Source organism: Lolium rigidum, chromosome 4 (assembly GCF_022539505.1).
Source record: "Lolium rigidum isolate FL_2022 chromosome 4, APGP_CSIRO_Lrig_0.1, whole genome shotgun sequence".
Lineage (NCBI taxonomy): Eukaryota > Viridiplantae > Streptophyta > Magnoliopsida > Poales > Poaceae > Lolium > Lolium rigidum.
Window position 1 is genome coordinate 262,043,474 of NC_061511.1, and position 22,182 is coordinate 262,065,655.

At 46.2% G+C, this 22,182-nt stretch overlaps 1 protein-coding gene across 2 annotated transcripts; it reads left to right on the plus strand.

Moving 5' to 3' along the window:
* The first annotated feature begins 300 nt into the window (after positions 1-300).
* Positions 301-8,158, plus strand: LOC124707637 (coiled-coil domain-containing protein 115-like). 2 transcript variants are annotated; one of them, XM_047239303.1, is made up of 7 exons: positions 301-450; positions 5,660-5,707; positions 6,176-6,308; positions 6,434-6,559; positions 6,640-6,707; positions 7,776-7,863; positions 7,947-8,158. In XM_047239303.1, exons 1-7 carry the CDS (start codon positions 316-318, stop codon positions 8,036-8,038), a joined length of 690 nt encoding a protein of 229 aa, XP_047095259.1. In that variant the 5' UTR covers positions 301-315; the 3' UTR covers positions 8,039-8,158. The 2 variants fall into 2 exon arrangements, with proteins under 2 accessions (XP_047095259.1, XP_047095260.1); XM_047239304.1 differs by having other exon boundaries at positions 6,643-6,707.
* Positions 8,159-22,182: the final 14,024 nt, after the last annotated feature.

Genomic DNA, 22,182 nt, shown 5'->3' on the forward strand with positions numbered 1-22,182 from the left:
CCGTCCAATGTATCTAGTGGGTCTGACCACTCGGCATCTCCGCACCATTAGATGCGGTGCCCAGCTGCAACAGGCTGAGCAGAGTCGTGCGTCCGGCGCCCCCATCCCAGCTCCCCGACGGCCGACGCCCTAGAGTTGCTACTCGCCCGCGCCGGCAGCCACGCCCACCTCTCACGCGCGTCGCTGCAATCGCCGTTCCCGCGTTTCCTCGCCAAGTCGCCAGGGCATCCCCTTCCTGCTCTCTGGTTGTGCCGGTGCACCCAGCGCGCCATCCAGATCCGCGCCTGGCCTCTGGGCGTGTCCAGGTTCGGATCGATGGCGGCGGCGGTGGCGGAGGAGGTGCTGCAGCACGTGGGACCCGACCCTCCAGCGGAACAGGCCAACAATGTGGCGGCGGAAGAAGAACTTGGGGGAGACGACGAAGAGATCCTGCGGTTCATGGACTCGGCGGATGGCGTCAGGGTGCAAGCGGGACGCTCTGCGGGGGCCCGCTGGTGCGCCGCACATGACCGCAACTTTATGTTGTGTGCCGCGTATGAGCCGCGTGTCTACGGAGCGTTTTTGCGGCGCCGTGCATACGCCGCGTATGCCGCGCATTGGCCGCGTCGCGCAGCCAGCGTGCGCTAGCTAGGCTAGCTCGTTTTTCATCCTGATCGGTGATCGCTAGCTAGCACCCTGATCGCTAGCTAGCTCGGATGAAGAAAAACGTCAGCTCTCTTTATACACTAATAAAGATCAATTAGTTTAGCAGTAATACTTCATCACAACACAATATTAATATTTCTGAATAATTTTTCTGAACAATCCTATTCAGAAGCTTCCTTATTTCTTCAAGATCAACATCACAATAGCAGATGAACATGAAAATTGCTTCTTCATCTTGACTGAAAATAAGACAATCTTGTGCATTCAAACATGGAAAGGCAACATTACAGTACCCCTGAATTCAAACATCCAGAGTTGCTTCTTCATCTTGACTAAAAATAAAGCGATCTTGTGCATTCAAACATGGAAAGTTGCCATTGTCACTTGCTACCCAAACATGGAAATTAGCTCTGCTCTTACCTAGCTAGCTCAAATGCAAAAGGAGTCAACTCTCATACTGCATTACAACACAACAATAGAAACCAGTGGCTGATAATGTGTATTAGCTCCCAGACTTACTCGCCATCCTCCCTGAACAAGTGCTGGCCATCCAGCTGTTGTTGCTCCCTTCAGGTCGTCGCTGAAGAAGCACATTCAGCCTGAAAGAAAATTCAGGTTAGATAGTTTCCTTTCTCAAGATACTCTACTGCCTGTTGTAGCCAACAAGATTCATGTCATTTCAAGTGCATTCCCAAACACTTGTTGCATACTCATGAGAGGAAATTATTCCCAGGAATTGTTCTACAAAAACACACTGAAATTTCTTATGCAAAAAATGTGTGAAAAAACCTGCAAGTAGTTTCATTGAACGTAAGTAACTAGAGCCCTAGATTGGAAATGCAAACAAGGAATTTGCTGCTACTAGTTCAAGTAGACCAAGTGTCCATGCTCTGTTACACAGTTACAGAAATTTTAACACATAAATATTGCTGCAAACATTTCTAATGATGATTAAATTTCAAGTAGACCAAGTGTTCAGGGAATGGTGGATTTGCACACACTCCTGGAGAGGGTTCTTTCAAACAGTGTAGGATCCATGAGCACCACATGTTTAAAATCACAGAAAAACAAGTGTACATCTAGTTCCTGGTAGCACATTTAGTTAACTAAAATATAGTTCCTGGTAGTACATATAGCTCTGGTTGCCAATACATAGCATGGTTGCCAATACAGGCCCTCAGGACAGAGAGGGAATAGAGATAGAGCAACTCAAGGTACCTGGTATGATGCAAGGGAAGCTTCAAACAAATTCCTACTCATTCTTCCTAGCGTCTGAAAGTGTAAGAGTAATTTTATTAGCCACAAGAAAATATTACATGAGCCAAAGGAAAAGGGAAAAAAATACATACCAGCTGCCTTAAACCAATCCTGTAGACATATCAAAGACTCAACGGTAGTGGGCGCAAGGCTGCTCCTATAATCGCTGATGACGCGTCCTCCGGTGCTAAAAGCTGACTCAGAAGGCACAGTTGAGGCAGGGATAGCCAATACGTCACGGGCAATTTTAGAGAGCACGGGATATATCTCAGATTTTGTTTTCCACCAATGTAGCATATCAACCTTCTCCTTTCGAGGTGTCAACTGTTCTTTCAAATATTGATCTAGCTCATTGCTTGATTGCTGTCTTTTGGACTTCATGTACTGATCCCACTCTGCTAGTGGATCATTATCATCTTCCACTTCCTGAGTATCACTGTCTCTCTGTGACTCAACCTCTTTATTGTACTCATTGAAGAGCTTCTGCATGTTATTCTTCACTTCACCCATCCATGTTTCCGCCTCCTTTTCACTTCCAAAGTCATTCAATAGAAACTCAAGGAAGTCGTACTTGTACCTTGGATCAAGAACAATAGGAATGCAAGCAGACATGTATGTCTCCTGCCAATATTGGTTGAACTTGGTTTGCATCTGTTCAACCATCCTTGCAATGGTTTTGTCCTGAACTGATGCTTCATTCCTCTCAATTTTTCTGTTCAGAATTGACCCTTCTTTATTCAACAAATTCTTGATGCTCCACAACTGGTAGAAGTAAAGATGAGAGGTTGGGTACTTTGAGCCTGAAAGAGTTTCTGTTGCCGTGTAGAAGACCTCCAACACCTTCATTACAGCTTCAGCCAAGTCCCATTCCGAGTTCAAAGGAGCAAACGTGTACTCCTTATCTTGATTTTCTAGGGAAAGGAATGCACTCCGAAGAGGTAAAGCAGCTTGAAGCATCAAGAATGTTGAATTCCAGCGGCTTGCCACATCAGGAGAAGGAGTATTCGTAGGCAGACCTTCTTGTATGATTATTGCATCAAACTTCTCAATTCTTGATTGCGAGCTTCCCACATACTTCACACTCTCTCTAATGTTATTGATAATATTCTTTATAACTCTAAGACCATCTTGGACAATTAAATTGAGAACATGTGTAGCACAGCGAAAATGAAGCAACTTCCCTTCTAAAACTAGAAAACCTTTTTTCTTCAAATTTGTCCTCAATGAGTTCACCATTGCCGTGTTTACTGCTGCATTGTCCAATGTAAAGCTAAACAGCTTGTCTTCTAAGTTCCAGTCATGAAGAGTGTTTAGAACTGAGTTGAACATGTTCACAGAGTTGTGTGGTGTCTCTAGCATAACAAACCTTATAATATATTTGTGAAGCTTCCAATCATCGGTAACAAAATGACAAGTCAAGCACAAGTATCCCAATTTCTGGTTTGAGGTCCACATATCTCCTGTGAGAGATACGCGATAGGAAGCATTTTCGAATAACTCTTTCATTAAATCTCCATGATACTTGAATGAATCTAGACAATCATTCTTTATTGTTGTCCTAGAGATATTCTCAAACCATGGATTCAAGGAGGCTGTGAATTCTCTAAAGGCTGTGTATTCAACTAAAGAAAAAGGCATTTCATTCATGACAACCAGCTTGAGCAACTTTCTTCTTGCCAACTTAGGATTGTACTTCCAATTGGGCGCAATCTCATCAGGACGACCCATCTTAGCAATCATGTCATCCATAGAAGTTTTAGCTTCACATACCTTTAAATGTCTTTTCATGTGGCTGGTTCCAGTGTCTCTACTAGCCGCAAATATTTGATGACAATGAATGCATTTGCCTTGCACAAGCTTCCCATCCTTATATATTGGTTCAGCTTCTCTCCATATGTCCGATATCAATTTGCGGGGCTTTCGTTTTGATGCTACACGAATGAGAAAAAGATTAGGTAGCCCAACAAGAGTAAACAAAAACTAATTGAGTAATACATGTATACATGGTCCAGGAGAAATATCATACCATGTGAATTGGCCGCTGTTGTATCAGGAGAAAGATCATGAAGAGAAGGGGAACCTATTTGAGAACAACTTGGTGGTTGTGGTGTCTTGGGTGAACCTGCCATTTTTGCTCTTTTCGCTGCTGCAGACCTGACAAGGAAATTAACCCCCGGTGAACTCGTCAATTTTGGAGATCGTAGTCCCGCACTGGCTGGCTTGGTATTTCTGCCCCGGTAATCTGGAAGCTGCTTGTCCTGAGACTTAACCACCTTCTGGCACTTCTCCTGAGAAACAAAGGTAATGAAATTAGTATATCAAAAACAAGCAAAAGGTCATTTGTTTTAGGAGCTAGCAACTACTATAATTATATCACCATTTCAGTTTCATGTGCTACATAACTTGCAGTAAGCAGGTCAAATGTTCCATTCCACAGGCTCTATCATTTGTTTCAGGAGCTAGCAACTACTATAAGTATATCATCATTTCACAAGCACTGTTGTTTGTTTCAGGAGCAACCAAATTCTGGACCCCCTCGGCCCTTGTTCATTTTAAATGGTCCTCTCACATCCTTTTTTACTTCAAAGTGCATGTACTTGGCTGTATACATGAGACATGAACTGTAATGTGCTTCCCAAGGTAACCAAGTACGTAAGGCTCGGCAATTTTCAGACATAAGAAATAAGGAAACTAAATAGAAGAGCTTGATTAATTCATTAATTTTGAAACATATCCGGAACCATAAAAGCCATACCCAATTACCCAGAGCTCTGATTAGGAACAATAAAATGGCTTGTCTGACTACGGACAGGACAGAGAGCACATCTCAAAATCTGAATATATGGGAAAAATCAGTACTACTATACTAGTCCTATGACTCCTATCTGAACAGACATGGTGGGAGCCTGGGTTACAAAATTAGTTTGTCCCTACTTCCAGTGATCTGGATTGTGTGAAGAAATTTAACAATCTAGACGAGGAGATTACATTCAGACTCTTCTGCAAACTAAATTCAGGCTGCGATGAATTCAGCCATATCTCTGAACCGACGTGATGTTTTGCACTCAGAGCTGAGAACCAGATGTGGCAAATTAGTTTTGCTTGTGACAGAAATTTAGTTACCTTGATGAGGGAGCTACCGTTGAGCTTCTTGCGCTGATTTTGCTTCATGTTCTTGCACTGCGGCTGCTTCCCGCCGCCGCCCATCTTGAGACCACGGTCGCCGTCCGTCCCAGGATTTGGTTCGCCATCAACGACCTCTTGGCCTCCGACCCTCCCCACGCCGTACGTGCCAGCCGCCGCCGGTAATAACCCTGGCTCGGTTGCCTCCATTGCCGTCCCAGCCTGCTGCTGCCCGTCGCCGGCCCTGGGGGCTGTTGAATCGAGGCAACCGAGCAGGGAGGGGGTCGAGGGGAGCACTGGAGGTGGCAATGGAGAGGCCTCCGGAGCCGGAGGAGGAAGGGCGGCCATGGCGGTTGGCGGCGCTCCGGTGGCGGCGCCGAAATCCGGTGGCGGCGCTCCGGTGAGGGCGCTCCGCTCGGGCATTAGGAGACTCCGTCTCCGTGGCGGTGGGGAAGGAGACGAAGGAGCCCTATCCTATCGACGCTCTCTGCGATCTGCGGCGTGATACGGCAACTGTGGGCCGGCCCGCAGTTGCCGCTTGTTTTTATTGCAGCTCCGCGGATGCTCGCATGTGTGGCTAAATGGGCCCAAATTCGCGGCACCGCGGACGGCCCACTCCCGCTTGCACCCATCCGATGGCTACCTCCTCCTGATGGACTCGCTTTCCTCCGTTCTTCGGCAGGCAAGTCAAGCCGGCTAATCCCATCTATCAATTGATTCAGTTCCGGCCCCAGTATTTATCGCCCCTGCTCTGGGTTTATTGTGGTCACTGGGGGTTCCCCTTGATCTGTGCAGCAGAGCTTGACTCAAGTGAAGTACTAGTATACTACTCCGTACTAGTATGTTCCAGACAAAAAAATTGCGTTATCTAATTGCTATCTCCAGAGTCTAACTAAATACATGAGAAGGATTTCTGTGATTCTGTCTGACCAGAAGCTTGATTGCTCGGATAACTTTAGTTTTGCTTTATTGCTGCTTATAAATATGCATTGCCCTGAAACTTATCCTTAATATGGCTTACTGCATGTAGTTCCCCGGTAACTACATATGTTTGGAGTGTTTCCGTAAGACCTACTGGAGAAACTGTTTGCCCAGTGTAGTGCTGTCGCAGTTCACAAGTAAAAAATGAACGACATTATTTGTTTTCTAGGGTTGGTTTGATCTGGCAAGCGCTCGTCACTCGATGGGTGCATCACGTGTTTCGAGTACCCTGTTTGATCATAAGGAGCAATCTGCAGCCACTAAGCTGCAAGTGGAATTCTCTGCAGAATTGCAACCATCAGGTAGCCCACTCGTCTGTTTGAGTTAACAATCTTTATCAACAATTCGGAGCTGCTATGGCAGTTCTCGTGTTCATTCTGTCTTTTCTCAAAACCCTTAGAATGATAGTTCCATGTGCATGTTTCAGAACCAAATCCGCATTTTGCTTTGTCAAAGTGGTGCTTGCAAGATGAATCTGACTCCAGTGATGTTGCTGCTGCACAAGATAGTACTAAACCAAAACTAAGGCACCGAGGATCAGAAGCTACCCCAGGTATTAGAACAAGCATTATTTCTACCTTGTTTTTAGTGTTTGATTTTCCTTGCTCACCTTCAATTTTTTTTTTTTTTTAGAAGATGGTAGCAGTGAATCAGACGCAACTACTGCAAAGTCTTCTACTGGTGCTGACATCAACAATCAGGTTAGTGCAACATAAAAACCCTGTTATCTTTTTACAAATAGGGTAGGTAAAAACAACATATGTAAACCTCTCAAGAATAGAGCATGATTAATGGAGAATGACAGCTTAAAAGCAACAAAAATAGAGCGCTATTGATGATGAGTCAGCATCTTAGTAAAACCAATATGTGCTTGAGTGGTTAATTTGGCCAAGCCACCCTGATATGCTGGATGCCAGATCTGTTGATACATAAAAATGAATTATGAAGGCAACAACATATTGCAGTATAGTTAAAGGCAACAATATATTACAGTATAGTACGAAAATTGTTAGTTGCACATGGGCACCAGTGCTCTCGTTTTTTCATAAAATGGAAAGCATTCTTTTTCGGAATCGAAAAATACCCCCAGAAAACAACTACAAATTTTATTTTGTATACTGCAGGCGATTCCATCTTTTTCTTAATCGGAGTTCTGGGTATGGGCTTATATGGTTATGGTTCCAACGAACTGGGGTTTGATTTGAAAAGATATACACATATAGTATGTACTCTACAAGTTTCGTTACAAAATATGTTACATTTTGGGCTACACAAAAAACACAAATTTCAGGATAAAATAGGAGTATCTTATTCCTTTATGCAGCCACAAATGTGTTTTTTCTGCAACCTAAAATAGAATGTATTTTTTCTCAAAACATTGCACAAGTATACAGACAATGTGTGAGAATACACTGATTTTTTTTCCGGAATTTTTTTTGAAAATGCAAACTACAATTTTCAAAAATTTCAAAATTCGAGCTCACTGGAGCTCGGGTGCCACAAATCCTCTAAGTATAGTAGCCGTGCTCAGGTTTGTTAATTTTTTCTCAAGTTTATTTTGCTCTGTGAACTTTCTATCCAAGTTTCACATTCATGCTAGTGAACACGTAATGTCACATCCATATTTGAAAAAAAAAATATAACACTTTCACTCAAGCGCAAGGAACTGAGGTGACACAGCGCGCCTGTATATTACTGTCATGAATATAAAGTTGTGTAGTTCCGAGACACTTAATTTCTGTGGATTGTTCATTTCCTTTGCACTTTAGGTTCAAAGTGCAAGATCAAAAGCATTATCAGTCTTTGGAGCATTGGTGTCTCCAAAACTACGAACAACCCAAGTTTCCTTTGAAACAGGTTCTGTTTCTACCAAGGACCAAGAACAGTGTAACACACTATGCTTTAACCCTATGTTGATCTAACTGATTTTTTTCGTGCAGCACTGGAATTAATTGTGGAGTTAGCAAATTCAAGATCAACTATGCTCTCTAGTTTCTCCAAGATAAAGCATAAATCTGGAGTTGCTTCCTGAGTTTGAGGTTTTGTAACCTTGCACGCCATCTCTTCTTTTTATGGGACCAGTGATATGTAATCAGCAGCTCTTGTAGAAAATATTATAATCCTGTTTGAAATGTGTATGCATAGTCAGCAATAAGTTGATGGCAATGTATCCTATGCATCTGATGCTTTTCTGTATTATCCTATTCATCCATCTGTCCTCGGCCCTACGATTGGCACGCACGGGTAATACAATTCTGGGTAATTTGCATTTACCTGCCCGCCTGAACACACAAGTCTTATGATAACCGCCCTACTAGTGTCTATATATTCCTGGTACGAGATGGGATAGATCGATCTTGTACGCCACACTGACCAGATCGATCCTATACACCAGAGCAGATCAAATTCTATGGTAAACCCATCATGACACATGCTGACTGACCGAGGATCAATTTTTTCTGCGAAATACTGACCGAGGAGCAAACGAGGTGGCCGGCCGCTGCGGGCGACCACAGAACGCAGCCTGCCTGATTGGAGCATCTACTCCCCTGTACGGATACTATGCTGTATACAACTTTATGGTATCAATGGCTATGCTAGATACAGACTGGAGCAGGGTTCTAATGTTTATGGTATCAATGAGTATCCAGATTTGCTGGCAGGACAATGCCGTACAACTTTAGTTATGTATACAAGTATAATCTTCGGAATGTGCTTTTCATTATTATTTACTATAGAATTTTGCTCTTTGGTATAATATATGCATCACCATTTTCGTTTGTTGTTTTAGGAGTAATGTTTAAATTATAATTCCATTCCCCTTTCATGAACAATTTGAAATGTCTTCTTCGGGTGATATAGTGAGCTTGGATTAGTCAGTGCTGCAAATGAGCAATTAATCAAGTTAACCTTATGTCACTCCTGGAACCGTGTAATCAAACCAGCTTAATATAATGCTTCCTTTGAATTTCGTCACCGCCATTGCATTTTCTTTCATTTGGATCTAGAAAAAAAATGATATCTTATTTTTTAGGTTGGTGCAAATTTATCCTATATTAACTTATACTGGATGTAGTTGTGTGTCATGTGAATGATCCATGGAACAAAAGAGCTTTGTGGTTGGCTGAATTTGCTATGAGATTGACGCTAGCAGATCCAAAGAAACCATCGAAAAAATTATAAATGAAGCAGCTACAACTTTGGCCTTAGCTGAGCAGCACAACTGTTCGCAGCTCAAGGCAAGTGCGCTGAGTTCATCGTCAGCACTCCTGCAATTCTTGATGCTGTCCTAGCCACGGAGGGGTATAAGCACCTCGCAGCAAGCTGCCCTTCGGTGCTGGCTGACCTCCTCAAGTCAAGTCTGCACAAGAACTGATGTATAATTAGGTGCTACTTGAGGTCCGAAGTATGATGGTGCCGATCCCGAAGTTGTCATGGTTAAGACGGTCACGGATTCAGACAGCGTCGTCGCCGGTCGCGGAACTAATGGCACTGAAGGAGCACGAATATGTAGATTCTCTTTGTGGGTCGCCCGGCGATCCTGCGACGGCGGCAGCCGACGAGAAGCTGCTGCTTCCGGCCCCGCTATGTTGCTCGTGCAAGCAGAGCCGGTCCATAGATTTCGGAGGCCCTATAACGAAACGATATAAGAGCCCCTTATTCACAGTAGCGAAGTTATCGTAGGGCAGGGGATCATTGCCCCCCACACATACTATAGAATTTTTAAAGAAATTTATTTATGCTAAATATATTTGTATATATTACTTAAAGTTTAAGAATGATTGGTGTTCTGACCCCTTAACAATCTCCATCACACACAAAAGATTTAAAAAATACTAGTATTGGACAAGAGAAAATATTAGGGTAATGCAATAACAAACTAAATAATATTTACATTTGAAATATCCATGGTCTAAATCTTGAAGAAGACGTTTGAAAAAAAAATATTTCTATTGATCGAGCAAACTATGCCATGATCCTTATTTCTACAAATAGCTACTTGTGTACACGTGTATATACACATATATGTGAGGGTCGGTGTTGTTCTGGATATTTGGAAAGGCTAGAGACAAATTATATTTTCGGTAAAAAAATATTTAAATATTTTTTATTAAAAGAAGTTGGAGTAGAGGCACGGTAAGATCCAGCTTGGACCTTGTATATTAATTATTCTAAATTGTACATCCTATAGCGTAAATATTTAAATAAATATTTGGTAAGAGGCACGGTAAACTGTAGCTTAGGGCATCTATATTTTTTAAAATTATTTTAAACTTTACAGCCTAAGTACAAGTATATATATGAATCAAATATGTAGCCGGGGCCCTAAGGCCCGGGGCGAGCGCCCCTTTGCCCTGCCCTATGGGCCGGCCCTGCGTGCAAGCGGAGAAGCCACTGGCTCCGGTTCCGGTTCCGGCTCCGGCTTCAGGAAGAAGCGGTGCCTCAGGTACTTGCGCCACAGCCTCCTCCCAACCTCGACTGCGGCCACTGTCGCCAACGAAGATACGACGGCGATGCCCACCACGGCGAGGACGCCCAAGTTCTTCTGTCCAACTTGTTCCTATTTCCGACTCGCAATTGACCACTCCCCCGTGGGCATGCCCGGTGCCAGTACGGTGGTGAAGCTCATTGTAGCCGGAGAACAGGGTAGAGCTAGCAGGAACACGGTGATCCGAGCAAATTCCGATGGGGGCTACTTAAAACCAGAGCTAGAGCATGGTTTCATTTGCGTGAAACCATCTCCCTTTCCATTTTCTGGGTTGTGTTGCGCACCACCTTGAGCTTCTGGATGCTTGCGTCTCGTAGGCTCGTAGCCGATCCCGAAGTTGTCATGTGGTTAAGACGGTCACACACATAAAGCGCTCGAATGTTTTTCTACAAGAGGGTACTACATCGCACAACTAATCATGCCGTGCTTAGTACCAAGTGGAATTAATTTGAACTTGAGGTGGCTTGGCCGCATGCACATTGACGTGGATATCACCCAAGATGATGGTGGATTCAAGTGGTGATTCTCAGGCAACGACCATATATGGAGAACCGAGGGTGGACAAGAGAGAGGAAACGTGGAAGCTTCTTCGTACACTTCACCTACAGGAGAAGCTGCCATGGGTGTTCTGAAGCATTACATATGGCTCGTCAAAACATTAACTCACTCCGAATTGTTCACCGTCAATAAGGAAACAAAACAGGTAGCATCACACCAGAATAGCTAACAACACTATCCATAAAGCATAGCCATTGGGTACACCTAATAGAGCAGCATGACAAAATAACTCAAGTTAGCCGACCATACTTTTTAAAAGTCTGGAATTGCCAAACTAGAATGTCTCTCCTGGAGCACATTAAAACTTGGATGTTTAATGCTGAAGCATTCTAACGACCCTGTCACACTATTCAGTACGTTACCGGTGGTCTGGTACGCCGGTGGATCATATTTCTGCAGTCAACAGGCAAGCAACAAATAATAGGCATCTAAAACCTGCTTCGGCAGTTGGTTGCTCGCTGATTCACACGTATCTGAATTTGCTCCAAATCAAGCACAACATAACACAAACACACAAACTGAATCCGATGACTTTTCCATTGCTTCCATGTGACCGGTCAATGCATTGAACCATTGTGAATGTCAGGTGCCAACAAAAGAGACATAACATGCCAAGGACAGCTAAGAATTGTTATCCATAGATCATAGCCGGTGGCAGATGCTAGAGCAACATGACAAGTTACTAGCTTTAAGCATTCGCAATGACAGTACTGGTGGAAAACAGTGGACCTCCACATTGTGAGTTCTAAAATTAGATTAGCACACACCTAACACATTAAATTCAACACGATAATTGTATCAGCCTGTGCATGCGCTGCAGAGAAGTCGAAGCCTTAATTTCTGGAACATCTGATTGGGCTTTTACAAAGCTGAATCTGCACCCGGTGGTCTCATGGATCATAGTTATTGCCGGCAAGTATAATATCAGTTATCTACAACCTACTCCGAGCTGGGTTTCGCTAATCCGAGCTGATCATTGTTATGAACTGGGACGGAGGTAGTACTAGGTTTCGCTAATCCAAGCGGACCATTGTTATAGTGGGCCATTCTTGACATGAACCGTTTAAATGAGGAGACTGAGCAAAACCTATTGTCACATTTCTAATTGGCCTGATCAAATGCATTACCATCTTACAACGTGCCGTCGTCTCTGCAGTTCTTGACGAGGAGCGACAGAGAGGGCGCTAGGCCGTTGAAGACGACCCCGTTCCTATGCTTCCGCCGTATGCCGAAGCGTAGAAAGCGGAGGGTAGACACGGTCCCTGGCGGCACCGAGGCTGTGAGGACGCAGTGCGAGAAGTCAGAGGGAGCAAGCTCAGGGGAAGCGGGAGCCCCAATGGTGGCCCAGATCTTGCGAGCAAAGGGACACCCAAACATAATGTGCCCAGGCATCTCCGCGGGAGCATCACAAATGGGGCAGCCGCTGCTAGCTTCATCGAGGATCCCTTTGCGGAGGAGATTTGCGCGGCACTGGATGTGGCCTTTGACTAGAAGCCAAGCGAAGAATTTGACCCTGGAGGGCGCCTTGCATGCCCAGACGAACTCGACGTTCTCGTCGGTAACACCTCCGGTGGTGCACAGCTTGTAGAGGGCGTAGGTGAGCAGCGCGCCACCTTTCTTGGAGCAGAGCGGGAGGGAGCGGTGGTCCGGGGAACTCGACAGAGACGTCTCCGCAATGATCTGCACCAAGGCGTCACGTTGGTGGGAGGCGGTGGAGGAGAGGCGCGGCACCAGGAAGGAGTTGATGTCGTTGGTGATGACCCGACGGACGCAGCGCACTGAAGAGTGCAGTGGGAGAGTAGCTCCGGCCTAGCATCTCCGAGCACCCCGAGGGGATTCCAGCAGTCAAGCCAGAAAGCGGTGTGGGAGCCGTCACCGACCTGCACACGCGAGATGCTCCGATAAAGCGGGAGGAGGTGATGAAGCGAGCCCCGGTGCGTGCCATCCAAGGGAGAGGCGGAGCAGACGTGTCGAGCGGCGGTGCCGGCCGAGGCTGGACCAGACCTACCGTGGCCAAGACTAGGCGGGAGCCCAGTGGAGGCGATGCAGGAGCTTGACGAGGAGGCAGGAATTCATGTCCTTGAGGGAGCGCAGGCCGAGGCCTCCCTCCGCTTTGGAGCGGCAGACAATTTTCCAAGCCACAAGGCACTGGGCGCCGAAGACACAATTCGAGGCCGCCCAAAGGAAGGCACGGCGCAGCTTGTTGAGAGCCGCGAGCACACCGGTAGGGAGCTCAAGCGCACCCATGGCGAAAGCAGGAAGAGCGTCGAGGACGGCGTTGATGAGAACGAGGCGCCTGCCTGGTGAGAGCAGCAACGCACGCCACCTAGAGAGGTACTTGTCCACTTTGGCGATGAGGGGCTAGATCGCCGCAAGCCACAACTTCTCCGCCGAGAGAGGGGGGCCCAAGTACGTATGTGGGAATCCCTCAACCTTGCAGCCCAGCGTCCGCTACATGTCGTCAAGGGCAGCACCGTCAACATGCATGTGAACGAGGGTGATTTTCCCGTAGTTGATGCAGAGGCCTGTCGCCCGCTCAAACTGGTGAAGGAGAAGCTTCAACCTCCTCGCCACCCCCACGTCCACCCGCAGGATGATAAGCGTATCATCTGCGTACTGGAGAACGGGGCAGGAGGCATCGTCGACAAGGGGGTGCTGGAGCATGTCGTCGCGCTGGACAAGACGCTGGAGCACGTCAGTCGTGATGAGGAACCAGTAGGGTGAAATGGGGTCCCCCTGCTGATGAGGAACAAGTGCAGGCAGCGGATCCACTTCCTAGGAACTCTGTTGAGGAGGATGGCAGAGCGCGAGGAGGAGATGAGGTAATCCATCCAATCACACCAAAGCACGGGGAAGCCGCGTGTGAGCACAATTTTGCGCAAGCTGGCCCAGCTGACGGAGTCGATAGCCTTCGCGAAATCCAGCTTAAGGACCACGCAGGGGGCACGACGGCGGAAGCAGGTTTGTGTTGGAGATATACCCAAGAGGCAATAATAAAAGTGGTTATTATATATCTTTATGTTTATGATAAATGTTTATATACCATGCTATAATTGTATTAACCGAAACATTGATACATGTGTGATATGTAAACAACAATGAGTCCCTAGTAAGCTCTCTTAACTAGCTTGTTGATTAATAGATGATTAGTTTCATAATCATGAACATTGGATGTTATTAATAACAAGGTTATATCATTATATGAATGATGTAATGGACACACCCAATTAAGCGTAGCATAAGATCACGTCATTAAGTTATTTGCTATAAGCTTTCGATACATAGTTACCTAGTCCTTTCGACCGTGAGATCATGTAAATCACTTATACCGGAAAGGTACTTTGATTACATCAAACGCCACTGCATAAATGGGTGGTTATAAAGGTGGGATTAAGTATCCGGAAAGTATGAGTTGAGGCATATGGATCAACAGTGGGATTTGTCCATCCCGATGACGGATAGATATACTCCGGGCCCTCTCGGTGGAATGTCGTCTAATGTCTTGCAAGCATATGAATAAGTTCATAAGAGACCACATACCACGGTACGAGTAAAGAGTACTTGTCGAGAGACGAGGTTGAACAAGGTATAGAGAGATACCGATGATCAAACCTCGGACAAGTAAAATATCGCGTGACAAAGGGAATTGGTATCATATGTGAATGGTTCATTCGATCACTAAGTCATCGTTGAATATGTGGGAGCCATTATGAATCTCCAGATCCCGCTATTAGTTATTGGTCAAAGAGAGTTCTCAACCATGTCTACATAGTTCGCGAACAGTAGGGTGACACACTTAAGGTTTGATGTCGTAATAGTGGAACTTGAATATGGAATGGAGTTCGAAGTATTGTTCGAAGTCTCGGATGGGATCCCGGACATCACGAGGAGTTCCGGAATGGTCCGGAGAATAAGATTCATATATAGGAAGTCATATTCCAAGTTTGGAAATGATCCGATGCATTTATGAAAGGTTCTAGAAGGTTCTAGAAAAGTCCGGAAGAAATCACTTTTGAAGGCGGAGTCCCGGAGGGACTCCACCACCCATGGCCGGCCAACCCTAGAGGGGTGGAGTCCCAGGTGGACTCCACCTAAGGTGGCCGGCCACGCCCCTCATGGAAGGGTGGGAGTCCCACTTGAGGTGGGAATCCCACCTTGGGTAGGTTTCCCTACACATGGAAGGTTTTGGGTTGGGGTCTTATTCGAAGACTTGTAGTCCAACACTTGGGGGTTCCACCTATATAATGAGGAGCAAGGGGAGGGGGCCGGCCACATCAAAGCCATTGTGGCCGCACCCCTCATAGTGGCCGGCCACCTCCCCTCTCCCAAACCCTAGCCGCCCCACTCCTCCACCTCTCCCGCAACGCTTAGCGAAGCTCCGCCCGAAGTTCTCCATCGCCACCGCCACCACGCCGTCGTGCTGCCGGATTCAAGGAGGAGCTACTACTTCCGCTGCCCGCTGGAACGGGGAGGTGGACGTCGTCTTCATCAACAACGAACGTCTGACCGAGTACGGAGGTGCTGCCCGATTGTGGCACCGTCAAGATCTTCTACGCGCTTTTGAAAGCGGCAAGTGATCGTCTACCGCAGCAACAAGTGCCTCATCTTGTAGGCTTTGGAAATCTTCAAGGGTGAGTCTCGTTCATCCCCTCGTTGCTACCGTCTTCTAGATTGCATGTTGGCTTGGATTGCGTTCTCGCGGCAGGGAATTTTTTGTTTTCTATGCAACGAATCCCTACAGTTTGGACCAGCTCCGTGGCGTAGACGAAGCTCTCAGAAATGCAGCGCCCGGAGAGGAATCCGTTCTGATCAGTGTCGATGATGGTGCCAATCCGGTGCTGGAGGCAGGTCGTGAGGGCTTTGCAGATAGATTTGACGGACTAGTTCTGCAGGGAGACAAGCCGGAACGATCCCGGCGAGAGGACTCCGACAGACTTGGGGAGCAGCACGACATGGGCGCGGTTGATCCGTCGCAAATCCGCTAGCGCGTGAAGCGAACGCTTCAAACAGCCTCGACAGCCCGAACGGACGGTGTCCCGTGCAGCCCGGTAGAAACCGAGCCCAAGACCATCCGGCCCACGAGCGCCGGCACACTCCATGGACTGCACATCATCGTCGATCTCCCGGACCAAAACGGCCCAGTAAGCGCCGCACCATCGATGATGAGGCAGCCGGAGTAGAGCTCGTCAATGTCGAAGTCCCAGGCCTCATCCGTGTGCCGCCCAAGGAGATCGTCGTAGAAGGAGAAGAGGGCAGCAGCCTTCGCCTCATGCGAGGCCACCGTCACACCATTGACCTCGAGCGTGCGATGGAGTTGCGGCGGAGCCGTTGAGAGGCACGAGCGTGGAAGAAGCGATTGGTTTCATCACCCTCCACCACCGCCCAAAACTTCCCACGCTGTTTCCATCGAGCAGCACGCGCCAATACCAGCCTCTCCAAAGTGGATCTGCACAAGGAACAAAGGCAGAACTCGTCCGCGGAAAGGAGACGTGATTCCTCAAAGAGATCATGCATGTCAATCACAAACGAGCAGTTGTTTTCAAATTTAGGGTTAAATTTTTGGGAGCGTTTCCACACATTGGCAGCGTTGCAGAAGGCTTTAAGACGAGCAGCAAAGTCGCCCGCAGCGTCAGCAGCGGTAGGGGGTTTGGCCTAGGCCGGGAGAGTGAAGGGGAGGAAAAGGGGATCGTGAGCCACACATTCTCGAAACAGAAGCAGTGGGCGCGGGGAACAGTGGTGAACACGGTGATGAGGAGGGGGACGTGATCGGAGATGGGGCGGGGGAGGGAGCTCAGAGAGGAGTTGGGGAGGGCGAGGTTCCAGGCCTGATTAAAAAGGGCACGGTCAAGGCGAGCAAGGGCATTGGAAGCGCGCTTGTTGGTCCAGGTTTAAAGTCGACCGAGCAACGGGAGCTCGAAGAGGGCAAGGTTCCTGATCGCATCGTTAAAGGAGTTTGCCAACGCTGGGTTGAAAACGCCATTGTTTTTGTCGCTAGGATCTCTACAGAGGTTGAAATCGCCAACCACGAACCAGGAAAGGGGAAACAGGTGACCGAGGCTTTCGAACTCGGAGAGGAAAGCGGGCGCGAGGGAGTGATCCGAGGGGGCGTATACATTCATGATTGCAAGGTCAGACAGAGAGGATTGGAGAGTGGCGGTGAGAGAGAAATGGTCACGACGAGCAGCGACAAGGCTGAAAAGGGCGGGATCCCAAGCCGCGAGGATACCACCTGAGCTGCCAACAACGTCGACGGTAGCGAAACAGGAGAACTGACTGGGGAGGAAAGAAGCAACAATAAAACTATCGATCGGGCTCAGCTTGGTCTCTTGGATACACATGATCGAGGGGGCATCAGACGAAATCGCGTCACACAAGAGGGGGCGTTTTTTAAGACAGCCCAATCCTTGGGTGTTCCACGCACTAGTAAAATATGGGTTCAATGATGCTATGATACCGACGATTGAGAAATCCGTCGCCGAATGTCTTTTTCTATGACGATAGGCGTTTCTCGCGTCACGGATGGCGATTTGGGCCGTTCGGCCCGAAAAATTAGTGACGGCGAGATCTAAACGTCATCTATTGTGCGTAATGAGCGTCACGGGTGGTGGGAGGCCCGAACCGTTGAGTCGACAGGGCAGGGCATCACAACAACTGAGCTTCGCATGTCAGAGCTTTGGTGTGCCCGCATGTCAGAGCTTTGGTGGGCCCGCATGTCAGAGATTGGTGGGACCTCGTGTCAGAGCTTGCTGGGCCTACATACTTTGTCGGTCCTACATGGGTCCCACGTGCCATTCTCATCGGGCCCACATGGAGATGTGTCAATTCTCGACGCGTGGCCCCGCATGCCAGAGCTTGGTGGGCCTACATAATATGTCGGGCCTACGTGGGTCCCGGCTGCCATTCTCGTCAGGCCCATAGGTACAAAATAAGCAGGTTTGATGACAACGAAGGCTTATTTCGTAAAACTATTTTGGGTTGGGCTGCTGACGGCCTATTTGTATTCAATGGGGGGCTACTCTGGATCTTTTGGGCCAGATTTAGGTGTGGACAAATACTTCATTCACTCTGGGGAACGTCACTCAGTCTAGAACACTGTTCTACTGGACCCAGTTAGCAGGCTTTGTCTTATTTCTCAGTAGCATGCCTTGGCCGAACGAGTCGTTGACCTGTGCGCCCTAGCTCGTGAAAGCGGCGGGAGACACCTTGAAAAAACACAGTGTTCGCGCCTTACAAACAGTATTCAGCGGGAGGGGAGTTCGCCAAATTATTTAGTTCACGGTTCACCATATTGTTTAGTTCACGGCGGGAGAATAGCCAGGGACAGTGAGCTTAGTAGATCCATTGCCGGCTGCGCCGCCGTATCACTTCGACGCTCTTTGGCACACGAGAGCGGATCTATCGCCGTTGCCCGCCATGGCGTGCACCTCTTGACTGTCGCTAGACTGCCCCCGATAAATCTCTGTTTTCGCTCGGCAGCCACAGTAAGTCCCTAGCATATATAGTCTCTCGATCCATTCTTTATGGAGTAGTATATTACTGTACTCCCTCTATGCCAAAATATTTATAAGATTTTTGAAGTCAAACCGCCGGGTGAACTTTGACCAAATTTCTGCCAAAAATTATCAACATTTAGAGTCTCAAATTAACACCATCTTAACCATCATAAAGTATATTTTAATACGATATAGATTATGTATGTAGATATATATGATTTTATCAATAAACTTCTAACATGTGAAGCGTTCTAACAGTATGAATATTAATTGTTGACCAGATGGATAGAAGATGGGTGATGAATGGTACACTATTTACACCCGAATACGTGGCTGGTGTGAATAGTTTTGTGGACTTCATCAGTGCTAGATACAGTCCTAATGAACTCATATAATGCCCATGTAACTTGTGCTGTAATCAGTATCGCAAATCTCATAGAGCTGTGCGGAAACACTTGTTATTAAATGACATGGCTTCAACCTATAGTCGGTGGATATATCATAAAGAAGATGATGATGCAGTTATTGTTGAAGGTGATGTTGGAGTGCATTCTTCTTTCAATGCGCGATTAGATGACTTACTAGCAGACCATGAAGCTTGGGCAAATGGGTACGGAAATGGAAATGGAAACAACGATGATGAAGATGACTCAAATTTTATTCCCAATATCGTGGAAGAAAAGAAGTCATTTTATGAGGCTTTGAAGAAAGAGGCTGAACTAAGACTTTATCCTGGATGTTCCTCGTTCACGAGATTCTCCTTTCTAGTTACAATTCTTCACTGAAAATCAAAACATTTGATCACAAATTCTGCATTTACTCGACATCCTTCGACATCTTGCGTGAAGCATTTCCACCTGCTAATACACTCCCAAGAACATACCGTGAAGCGAAGGATGTTATCAATAAATTAGGGCTTGGATACATTTCAATACATGTGTGCATCAAAAATTGCATTCTCTTCAGAAAGGAATATGCCGACTTTGCTAATTTCCCCAAGTGCGGCGAGTCAATATGGAAAAATGTTGAAGCTAAGATGACTCCACAGAAAGTGTTGAGGCATTTTCCATTGATAACTAGGTTGCAGAGGATTTTTTCTACGACAAAATCATCAAATGAAGCACGGTGGCACAAGTTATACAAAAAGCCTAAGGAAGGAGAAGATTTGGGTGAAATGAGCCATCCAGCTGACGGCGAGGCTTGGGAAGACTTTGACAAAAATTGGCCAGACTTTGCTGCAGATGCCAGGAACATTAGACTTGGCCTTGCTACTAATGGGTTCAATCCCTATAACAACATGGGCAAAAGCTACATCATTTGGCATATCTTTGTTATTCCATACAACTTTGCACCTTGGGGTTGTATGGAGCAGTCAAATTTCATGATGTCCTTGCTGATTGTAGGCCCTGAATCACCTGGGAAGGACTTTAATGTCTTTCTAGAGCCTCTTATGGAAGAATTACAGTTACTTTGGAAAGGTGTGGATACGAGTGATGCTCTATCAGAAGCTGAGGATAATTTTTTTCTCTTAAAGCAGCAGTTCTTTGGTGTATTCACGACTACCCAGCTCCGTGCACTCTTTCTGGGACGTACTACAAAAGGCTATGCTTGCTTGTATTCAACTGTGACAAAGATCCTCTTTCAAGATCACTAAAAGGAAAAATTTGGTATTTTGGGCACTTTCGTTTCCTTCCAAAGAAACATCGTATGCGCAAAGGCAATATGTATCTAAAGGATCATCGAGAATCATCGAAGCCAGGTCGTTTCACTGCAGCTGAGCTGAAAGAATTGTTGGAGAAGGTTAGACAGCTTTCGCCCGAGGAATTACAAGTGGCAGCCATGAAAAAGAAGGCACAAGCAGCCATGAAAAGGAAGGAAAGTGCAGCCATGAAAAAGAAGCAGAAGTCAGCTAGCCAGCAAGATAAAAAATAAAGAAGCAGACATCAGTAAAAGGAAGCGATCCTGCCACTCCGAGCCCCAGGGCAGCCCACCAAAAACAAAGAAAAGTGATCCCAAACATGCCCCAATTTGGGGCCGGAGGATGAGTTTGTGGGACTTGGAGTACTGGCCCACCCTGAAGCTGAGACATAATCTTGATGTCATGCACATTGAGAAAAATATTTGTGATAATCTTCTTGGAACAATTCTCAAAATGGATTCGAAAAATAAGGACAACCTTAATGCTAGGTTGGACATCATGAAGAATAAGTTGAATGTTCTAAAACATCTACAATTGAAGAAGGATGACTCGGATGACTACTATGAGTGGCCAGAGGCTCCATATTTCCTTTCTCGAGAACTTGCGCGTGCATTCTGCAAATTCATACGGGAGTTGAGGTTTCCAGATGGATATGCTTCGAACTTTGCAAAATGTGTAAGCCATGATGGGACCAAGGTACAAGGCCTAAAAACACATGATTGTCACATTCTTTTGCAAACCATCTTAGCTGCTGGATTGAGAGGACAAGTAAGTAAGGATATATATGAGGCAATTGCTCAGTTAGGCAGGTTTTTCAGGGTACTGTGCAGCAAAACTATAAAAAAGACCGTGTTGAAAGATCTGGAGGTACAGATCCCTGAGATCTTGTGCAGGCTAGAGTGCATTTCCCCCCAGCTTTCTTTGATGTGATGGTGCACCTATCAGTGCATTTACCTGAAGAGGCACGCCTAAGAGGTCCTGTGCATTATGGGTGGATGTACCCAGTTAAAAGGCGGTTGTACACTTTGAAGAGCTATCTGAGGAACAGGGCACGGCCAGAAGGTTCTATTGCTGAGGGATATATTGCGGATGAATGTCTCACATTTTGCTCGAGATACATGGATGATGTCCACACAGTGTATAACAAGGAACCAATAAATTCAGCTTTTGAAGATCTTGATGCCTATGATGTTGAAGTTTTTGGGCACGGAGTTAAATTTATTTCGGCGAGCGATTATGATGTTGAAGATCCCGTAGAAGTTAAAAAAATGGTGTGGTATGTTTTGCACAACGGTGATGAAACGGTCCGAATATAGATGGTATGTTTTCACATATTAGCTAGCTTGCCTACTTTTATACATCCATTCTTAACTATGTCCGGACAAGCCGACTTAAAAAAATAGCCGATACATAAATGAATTAACCCGGCAAGAAAGGGTTCGAGACATCGACACAGCACTGAGAACAGGATTTGCGGACTGGTTCGAGAAAGAGGTTAGTTTTCGCTCTTCGTTCACGTGTTGCTAGATCTATTTTTATATCTGTTGTCATTGCAGATTTGTCATATATTTCTTTGCTTATGGTGTTGCAGCTTAAGGAGGAGATGAAAATAGGAATTAATGTAAATCCGAATCTCTTCGCGTTGGGATGTTCTCCGGATTTGGGTCAAGAAATACACAGCATGCATAGTTAATGGGGTTCGATTTGGCACTACCAGCCGTGATACGAATAAGAAGACAGTAGAACAGTGGAATCATGTTACCCGATGCCAGAAATCCCACAAACAATGATTACAGTGATTACTTTGGAACCCTTAAGGAGATTATTTGTTTACAGTACTATGATAACAGGTCCAGTTGTTATTTTTAAAGGTGATTGGTTTATGCAAGGCAAAGATCGGATAAAAAATGATGGGTACTTCAAGAGCATCAATGTGG